The sequence below is a fragment of the Nicotiana sylvestris genome, chromosome 1 (genome assembly GCF_000393655.2).
Source record: "Nicotiana sylvestris chromosome 1, ASM39365v2, whole genome shotgun sequence".
NCBI lineage: Eukaryota > Viridiplantae > Streptophyta > Magnoliopsida > Solanales > Solanaceae > Nicotiana > Nicotiana sylvestris.
The window spans coordinates 39,550,445-39,560,260 of record NC_091057.1 but is presented as its reverse complement, the minus strand read 5'-3'; the positions used below and the strand labels follow the sequence as shown (position 1 = coordinate 39,560,260).

The window sequence follows — 9,816 nt, the reverse complement described above, 5'->3', positions numbered from 1 at the left end:
ACTTTTGGTCCTTGGAAAATATCTGGAGCTTCAAATGGGAAGGCTGATTTGATGAGTAAGATGAATGAGTGCAGGGAAATCCATTTAACTTACCCAGTTTCTCTACCAATCAATCTTCAGTCCCAAATTGGAAACACAAAAGCTCTTATTCACTTGATAATATAATCACCCCCTTGATTATGGAGTTCAGACAAGATCAAAAACCAGAAATTCCCTAACCTTCTCAGCATTTCTATCCCAAAAAGAACCCAAATATATCAAGGAAGCCTTGTAGGATACAAAATGGATCACTGAAATGCAAGAGGAACTGCATCAACTTGAATGGAACAAGGTATGGCACCTGGTATCTAGACCCTCAGACAGAACCATCATAAGGACCAGGTGGATATTCAGGAATGGGCTGGATGAACATGGAAATGCTACAACGAACAAAGCAAGGCTTGTTGTCCAAGGATTTAATCAAGAGGAAGGGATCGATTATGATGAGACTTTTGTCCCAGTAGCTCGCATGGAAGATATTAGGATCCACATTGCCTTTGCTTCACATATGGAATTCACCTTATTCCAAATAGATGTGAAGAGTGCCTTCTTGAATGATTTTCTCAAAGAAAAAGCCTATATCAAGCTACCTCCAGGCTTTTGAACGTCATGTACATCCTAAACATGTATTCAAAATTGGATAAGGCACTGTACGGATTGGACCAGGCCCCTAGAGCCTGGTACGAGAGATTATCCAGGTTTCTCTTGGAAAAATGGGTTCACAAGAGGAAAGATTGACAATACATTGTCTTTGAAGAAACAGGGAAGGAACCTGTTCATTGATCAAATTTATGTGGATGACATCATATTTGAAGCTACAGCTAACTCATTATGTGAAGAATTTGATAAACTCATGGGTAGTGAGTTTGAAATAAGTATGATGGGGGAACTGAATGTCTTCCCGGGTCTTCAAGAGAAGCAGCCCATAAAGGGAACGTGTATCAGTTAGAAATGCATCAAAGAACTCTTGAAAATGTTTGACATGGAAGCATGTGAATCATTGGATCTCTACTCTACCTTATTGCCAGCAGGCTAGACATTGTATTTAGTGTGGGATTACATGCAAGGTTCCAATCAAATCTTAAGGAATCTCATCGGAAGGCTGCTAAGAGAATTCTGAGATATTTTAAGGGCATACAGAACCTGGTTCTGTACTATACTTTAGGTGACAATTTCAACCTTATTAGTTATGCTGACACTGATTATGCAGGTTATCTGGTAGACAGGAAAAGCATATCTGGAATGGCTTATTACCTTGAATCATGTTTTATCTCATGGGGTACTAGGAAATAAAATTCAGTAGCTCTCTCAACAGTTGAAGAAGAGTATGATGCAGCCGCCTCGTGATGTGCTCATTCACTGTGGATCAAACAAAAATTGGAAAATTTTGGTGTATACATTGATTGTGTACCGCTTCTATATGTCAACACCAGTTCTCTCAACATGGCAAAGAACCCGATTTTACACAAGAAAACCAAGCACGTTGATATCAGACACCATTTTCTCAGGGACTATGTGGAAAAGGGTCTTATTTGTATAAGATTTTATTGCACAGAAGATCAAATTGCAGATATCTTCACCAAAGCTCTGAGCAGGGAACACTTTGAGAAAAAAGATGGCATTGGGATTACTTGAGCCTAATTGAGAACCTAGTTCTGCAGACATGACTATGACAGTCACACTTAGGTAAAATTGGCTTAAGTGTTTTGTGACTAGGCCTAACTCGCATCTATATCATTGTAGGTAAACACGCATAATGATTATAGAATCTAAAGGTATAGTGTTGAACTTTGGAGGAGAGCTGCAATAACCCTTTTTACAAAAACAGGTCAGGAACCTGGTTCCTGCACCACCGGTTAGTAGTAATGTGTTTTTTGCATGCCTTGTTCCAAAATAAAAGAGGATAGCAAAATTATTTCAACTGCCACATCATCGAGATCAGCAGTTCTAAATCATAGTCTCCCTTTGCATCTTTTTAAGTTTTCCTTCAGAACTCTTTACCACTTTTCTCACCATGGTCAACGAATAACCGTCTTTTTCTCTTGCCATCAACATCACTCCCACATCTCCTCCTCCCTTAACACCATCACCAGAAACCCACTTCTTCATTATCCCTGATACTATTATACCCATACCGTTTCCTCCTCATCTCCAGTCACCTCTCCTCATCCATCAAAACCCTGTCACACCTTCGTGTGTTGCAAACCCTACTTCTCCTTTGTTCCTGAATCTCAGGGGGAAGAAACCCCATTCTTAGGGGATGAAGGGACTCTGGAGCTTTTTGAGTCTCCGGTTCATGACACTGTCACAGAGGAACCTGTTGAAGAACCTGATTCTCTTTTAGCTGAAACAATCCAGGTGGTTGTATAAGAAAGAGGCTTTTGAGTCTGCCTTGCAGAAAAGTAGGCAGAGTATTAAGAAAAAGAACAAGAGGTTGATGAAATAGGGGGAAGCTGTGGAAAATAAACACATTCCAGTGGTTGAGTTGATAAAGATGTTGTGGAGGAACCTAGTTCCTTAGTAAAAAGATCTACAAAAGTTTGTGGTTGAGAAAGATTTGTTTTGAAAAGTGCCATTGTGGCTGTTGCAAGCAGGAACAGGAAGTTTGTTGAAATGTCTAGAAAACAAAAGGAAAACTATGGGAGGACCCGGTTCAGTAAAGACCACTCCAAGTCTTGTGGGGTTGCACGCTTGACCCACAATCTAGGAGATGGAAGGTATGAGATACGTTCTGGACTAAGGCAACTAGTGGAGAACCTATGGGAGAAACTGCTTGACTAACAGTTGACTGTAACTACCCGCATGGACCTAGCTCTCAAAACCATTGCTCCTTCCTCTTCCAAGCCTCCCTCTTCTAGTGCCCCTAGGATCCTCTCAGCGGCTAGTTATCTCTTGCTCTGATGATTTTGTGGTTGTTATTTTTCTTTTTGTTTTTCTTTTTGTGATGGCATGTTGGATTTCACTGTTGCTGCTCTTGTTGAAACAGTTAAATTTCTTGTCAATAAAACATCTCTTCTTTTGCTTGTACAATGCTTGTTTTCCCTTTTGCTTCTCTTTTCTATCATGATTGTGTGCACATATGTGGCATGAGTTAGCTTTGTTGGACTTCTTTATGCCTTTTTGTCTGATTGTATCTTTTTGTTGATGCCAAAAGGGGGTAGAATAGAGTCAGGGGGAATATATGCAGACATATGTCAGGGGGAAGAATAGAGTCAGGGGGAACATATGTAGTTGCTGGTATGTTATCTGGTTAATCAAATAGTCATCAATATTCAAAGTTTGTCATCATGAAAAAGGGGGAAATTGATGGGCTTAAGGTCTTTAAATCTACGTTTTGATGATCTAACAAACTTTTTGTATGGAACCAGTTAAAAGACCAAGAATGATAGTAAAAAGTCAGGGGGAACATATGGGGAAACATGTGTAAGCAAGGGCATAAAGTCAGGGAGAACCTGTAGTCTCTTGTTATTCAATTTGGTTCTCTGAACTCTAACTCCTTGTTTTCAATGATAAGTTTGTCATCATCAAAAAGGGGGAAATTGATAGGATTGATAGTTTTTTCAATATCTTTTCCTTGTGTTTTGATGATCTAACAAACTTAATGTCAAGAACTAGATAGGGAACTTGACTCACCTAGATTACACTACATCTAACAAATTCCAGCCAAATGTGAACTTGCTACAGCTTCAGGAGGTAGGAACCCAAAAAAGGACCTGATACTCTTGTGGGTTCCTCACGGTAGTACATAGTCAATTGGACATAGCTGGAAATGAAGATTCTGCCGCATTGCACTGTTTCCAGCGCCCAATCATTCTCTGACCAGCTAAAGTGCTCACATCACTTTCAAGTAATGTGATCAAGGTGTACCTACAATGAGTCTATACAAAGCATCATTCAAGTTAATCAACTCAAGACAATCTGGGCGGTGTGCACAAGAACCGGATCAGGAACCTGATCCCTTGGTATTTCTTTCACAGAAGTCCAAGTCAACTATACAGCTGGAACGCAACTGAGTGACTGTCTGCAACTGTACAAAGAGGAACACAACAAGGACCTGGTCCCTTAGGGTTCTCTGACAGAAGTACAAGTCAACTACAGCTGGAAAGCAATTGCAGAAAGTGACTGTCTGCAACAGTGTAGCAGACAGTGCAGCAGTCACTTCCCATTGAGATTGGACATAACTAAGTATGTATTGTGTAGTATAAACCTTATGCAAGGCATAAGATTCAGGTTCCAACACTTGCAAAACACAAAAAAACAAAAATTCTCTCAAGTGCTCAAGAACCTCTCTCAAGAACAAAGCTGTTGCAACCTCAAGGACCTGATCCGTGATTGATGATATCTTAAGTCCTTAGGGTTGTTGAGTCTTTATTATGTGTTCTTCATTGTAACTCCTATCCGGCTTTCTAAGAAGCGTTGATTAGGTTGACTCATAAGCAAAAGCCTTTGTTACCGTAGTGTGACAAAATGGCTTGTGGTGGAAATATCACAAGTTAGTCAAAGTCTTTGTAACCGTAGTGTGACAAAGTGGCTTGTGGTGAAAATACCACAAGTTAGTCAAATTCTTTGTAACTAGGATAGTTATAGAGTGGCTTGTGATGAGAGCATCACAAGTTAGTTGAAGTCTTTGCAATAGGGTTATTGTAAAATGGCTTGTAATAGGGAGATTGCAAGTTAGTGAGTTAAAAGCCTACAGGTGTAGTTCGTGGTTTTTTGATCCCCTTGTGTGGGATTTTTCCACGTAAAAATCCTCTGCCTTATTTACATTCAGCTTTACTAGCATTCACAACAGAACCTCACAAAGGACCAGGTACTCTACTATTTGGTGGACTCACACAGACTTAGTACTGTACCAAACTGATATAGGACCAGATCCTTATACAGTTTGGTTCATCAGTATTTTCAGAGGAAACACATAAAGAACCTGTTTCTCTATACAGTCTGGTGGATGCACAGTTTCTAACATAAGGATAAATGGGAATTTAATGTCACCAAAACAAAACTTATAACAAGTCTTGTTACATTTTCATTTTGGACAAAAAAAGAACCCAAAAACGTGAAAAATCCCAAACAAAATACTTCAAGGATCAAAAGCCTTCCTAGTTCAAAGGCTTCAACGAAATACTTCAATCTCCATTTTTCCTAGTTCAAAGGCTTCAAGGATAAAAAGCCTAATTCATTCAAAATACTTCAACGAAACAGAAGCTTCATTTCGTTCAAAATACTTCAAGGAACAGAAGTGTACTTCCATCAAAATTTTGCGGTTATAAAAGAGTACGGTGAAATCTTCTCCAAGAATATTATACGGAGTTTTTCCTACTCCAGGTATGTTAAGGACATACCTTCTTTCTTTTGGCATGGTCCAAATTATACAGAAGAAATGAGCAAATGCACAGTTTTCATAAATTACTCTATCCATAGAAATACTAGGGGTGTCTATATTATTGATTCCCCATGTGAATTATTATTATCTTCTGTCCATGGGTCTCAGAATAATACGCAGTTGAAAAACTTTATCTGAAAGGAACATTGAAATTTTTACGTATATTTCATCCATTTCACCTATTTATACATGTGCATTGACCCATGACTAGATGGTGTTATATATGCGTATATATGTAAATATATGTATATGGGATATGGGAAAAGGTTACGGCGTTATATAAGCACCACCACCTTATCAGTTGGTATATGTTGATAATGTTTCTCACAGTGGCCGAGACGATATAATGGGATGCCCTCAAGTGGCTTGATGATATTATGTACACCCATACCTATGCATGACATGATATTTATACGCATGTGCATGACATTGTAAATGTTTCAGAATTTACAAAGTTATTTCAGATTTACAGATGGATTTCTTTATTCCCTGTTTTATCTATGTCTTTTACGTACTGATTTTATTGCCTTACATACTCAGTACATTATTCGTATTGATGCCCTATTTCACGGGGCCTGCATTTCATGCCTGCAGGTGCAGGTAGGCAAGCTGATGATCCCCCTTCTTAGAATCCAAGCTCAACGAGAGTTGGCGTGCTTCACTTGATCCGGAGCTGCTTTTGATTTTGGTACGATATGTTTGTATATATATGGGTATGACGTGGCTTAGCCTCGTCTTTGTACATTTATATTTCTATTAGAGGTCTGTAGACAGTATGTCAAGTTGGGTTGTATGTGGCCTTGTTGGCTTTCTGTTTTGGGTGTATAGTTGTCTATAGCAACCTTGCCGGCTCACCCACTGTATTTTGCATGTATACATACATATGCCTTTCTGGAAGGTTTCCTTCATGTATGTTATTTTTGTAATTCAGCAGATGTTATTCAAGTTTATATCTTAGCCGCATGCTTAGGGGTGTTTGACAGGTAAGAATCAGGCACCCGTCGCGACCCATCGGTTTGGGTCGTGACAAAGATCCACTCAACATGCATTTTGAATATTGATTTACATGAAAAATAAATCAATTACCCTAAGAACAAAAGGAAAGCCAATCAATCAACATTGTCCAAGATCTTCAAGTGCGCAAGAATGGGAAGAGATTAAATCACAGCCAACGATCAAATCCAGAAGATTCTGCAGAAGCTCAAGTCAAGAAGGAATGAAGGAAGCAATCCGCAAAGATTATCTCAAATCAAGGAAGAATGAATGATGCAATTCGTCAAGAATAAATATGAATCTAGCTACCATTTCAAGCTGGATTCATGAGGCTACCCTTGGGTCTTTCTCTTAGATGTATTTTCCTCACAAGGAAAGGACTCCTAGAATAGCTGCAATACAATCCCAAAAGACAAGGAAGCAGAAGACTCATAAAGCTATAAAGGAAGAAGTAGAAGAACATTGAAGGCGCGCAACTACATCATCTGTTTCTAAGTCTTTCTAATTCTTAGTACAAACATTGTATTCTTGAGTCTACAAGTGTCACAAAAGATAGGAAGAGTTAGAACACAAATGAGAGTTGTGTCAACATCGCAAAAATCATTGTTGTTGTATATTGTTGGTGGTGAACGTACTAAAACCATCACTATTGTAAACATTTATCCAAGATCTAAGAGAACCCAAGGGAACTAGACGTAGTCACTACACCGTTAATAAACCAGTATAAAAACTGATGTGTCTTCTTTACTTTTCTGCTCTTTCAGTTCACTTCCACTGAAATCATTCGCCATGCAAAGTCTAGTCGACTAAACTTACACTTAGTCAACTAAGATTTTTAAATCGATTACAATTCGCCCCTCTTGTACTTTAAAAGCCAAAGAGCTTCATGATCTGCTATGATCATATAGGTATATATAAAAGAAAATAGATTGATTTTTAAAAATATAAATTAAACCACAACATGACACATTGATGTGCCGGAGAATTTTGGCACATTTGATACAAATTGCTTAGATTTTTGCTTATTTTAGATGCAATTATCTTTTATACTTATGTAATTTTAATGTTTTTGTAGTGTATGAGGTTTAAGGACTTAAGAGCATCGAAATAAAATCAAAAGGCCACAAAAAGACAAGAAAAGAGCAAAAAGGCATCGCAAATATGGATATGCGATTGCAAATCCAATATACGAGCCACATAATGCGCAAGGGAATCGCAAACCATAACAGATTTCTGGGCAAAGTCCAGTGCAAGAAATGCGGTCCAAACTGCGATCGTATAACCTGTTTGCGAGCCGCATAATGGACTGCAAACTCGACATGAATATTGCTAAAGGTAGAAAATGCGACGCGAAATGCGATCGCATAACAGTAATGTGGACCGCAAAATATCAATGCGATGAGGGCCTAGAATCTAGGGTTTTAAGATGCGATGGTTATGTCAAGAATGCGGACCGCATGTCTGTTATGTGACAGATATGCGGTCGCATATTTAACCGGAAAGGGTATTTTTGTCCAAATTTTATCCCGATTTTTGGCCCACTATAAATAGATTTATTGGGATTTTGTGGGGGCATCTTGTCTGATTTTGGAGATACAATACAAGGCTTTAATATCCTTCTCTTTGGGAAGCTTTTGGGTCAAGAAGCTTTCACTTTGTAAGCTTTATGGTATTAAATATTCTCTTCCTTTTGTTTTTTAGTATGTGTAGCTAACTTTAAATACTAAGGTTGTGGACCCTAAATGGGTGTTATGTTAATGGGTATTTAACATTGAATATGTGTATAATGGTTGGTTGATATTTATTTACTTCTCATTCTTCATTTATTGTTGGTGGTTGCAAACATTAACAGGTGCCATTAAATTCATACTTTGCTTGGGAAAGTGGGTTGGAATTTGGTAGAAGTAAATAACAAAGACTCAAGGCTTTAAACCTTGTTTAACAGAATCGCTTAGGAATAAGTGGGTTTTATTTGGCATATATTGATTATTCTTAATTGCAACTCTTTTATATTTGGAAAAATCGTAAAGAGGAAATACTACCTAACTATTGAAAAATATTGGATAGTCATTTGAAAATCATTTGCATATCAAAAGAACCTTCCATTAGAAATATATCACATCAACACCGATAGCATTACACTTCATTGAAGGGGACACAACCTTGGTTTCTTTAATCAAATTATTTTCACTCTCAATATCACAATTAGTTATTTCTTCAAACCAAACTCAATTCATACTCTTGTTACTATTAACCGAATAGAATTACGACTTTAGTCAAGTAACACACTATTTGAGTAACCTTTTCACACCTATTCCCTGTGGGATTCGACCCCAGCCTTGTTGGGTTATTATATTTGACACCAACCGCCTTACACTATTTAATTAAAGTGTAATTTGAGCGCATCAAATTTTGGCTCCATTGCCGGGGAATACAGTTTTGAAATTATTAATTAGTGTGTGTTTTACTTTACGTCTTAGTCTATTCCATCACACTTTGCTTGTTTTCTTGGTGTTGATAGGAAAACATGGCCGAATATGAAGAAGAAATGGAGGCGGAAATGGAAGAAAATCCTTTTGCGGACATAGAGGAGTATATTGAGGATACAAATGCTATTGTACCTCCGGCTGTTAGCGCTGCAACTTTCTAGGTGGAACATGGTTTAATCCTTATGCTCAAAGCGGATGGGTTTTTCAGGAATTCCACTGATGATGATCCGACACAACATATTAGAAACTTCTTATGTGTATGTGCGATGCATAAGCAGAACAACGTCTCGGATGATGCTCTAAGGTTGAGGTGCTTCAAATACTCACTAGCTGGGGACTCAAGGAAATGGCTTCATAATATGCCACCAAACTCCATTCATTCTTGGCCTAAACTTGTTCGGGCATTCTTAGCTAAATGGTTCCCGAAAAGTAAGAAGTTTGAGCTCTGGGATAAAATTTTCTTTTTCAAGCAGGTACCGGGAGAACATCTACATGAGGCATGGGATCGGTTCAAGTTATACTTAGTGAGGTCTCCCAACCATGGTTTTCCGGATTCTATCCTGTTGGAAACATTCTACATGGGCTTGGGTCCTATGAACCAATCTATAGCCAAGAATGCAGCTGATGAATCTTTCATGGACAAATCATTCGCAAGGGTCACACAAATACTTGACAAAATGGCGAAGCATAATCAAGCATGACATTCATAGGACACCACAGGTGGAATTGCATATGGGTCTCCTTCCTTGACCACCATGATCAAGAAAAACCAATAAAGGGATCAAGTGATTGTAAGGCTTGCCACAAATGTCAATGTGTTGATAAAGATGTTCATAGAAAGCCAGATGAAGAAAGTAAATATGGTGGAAGATGTGCAACCCTTATCAAATAAGGACTTTGAGGAGGCAAACT

At 38.4% G+C, this 9,816-nt stretch overlaps 1 protein-coding gene across 1 annotated transcript; it reads left to right on the top strand.

Annotated features, from left to right (window-relative positions):
• Positions 1–295: 295 nt before the first annotated feature.
• On the top strand, positions 296–643 carry LOC138869061 (uncharacterized mitochondrial protein AtMg00820-like). The gene has a single exon (XM_070146653.1). The coding sequence runs from the start codon at positions 296–298 to the stop codon at positions 641–643; it is 348 nt and encodes a 115-aa protein (XP_070002754.1).
• The last annotated feature ends 9,173 nt before the right edge of the window (positions 644–9,816 follow it).

What these genes read in the sequence shown, in the direction of transcription:
- LOC138869061 (XM_070146653.1), top strand. Translation starts at nt 296, where the DNA reads ATGCAAGAGGAACTGCATCAACTTGAATGGAACAAGGTATGGCACCTG.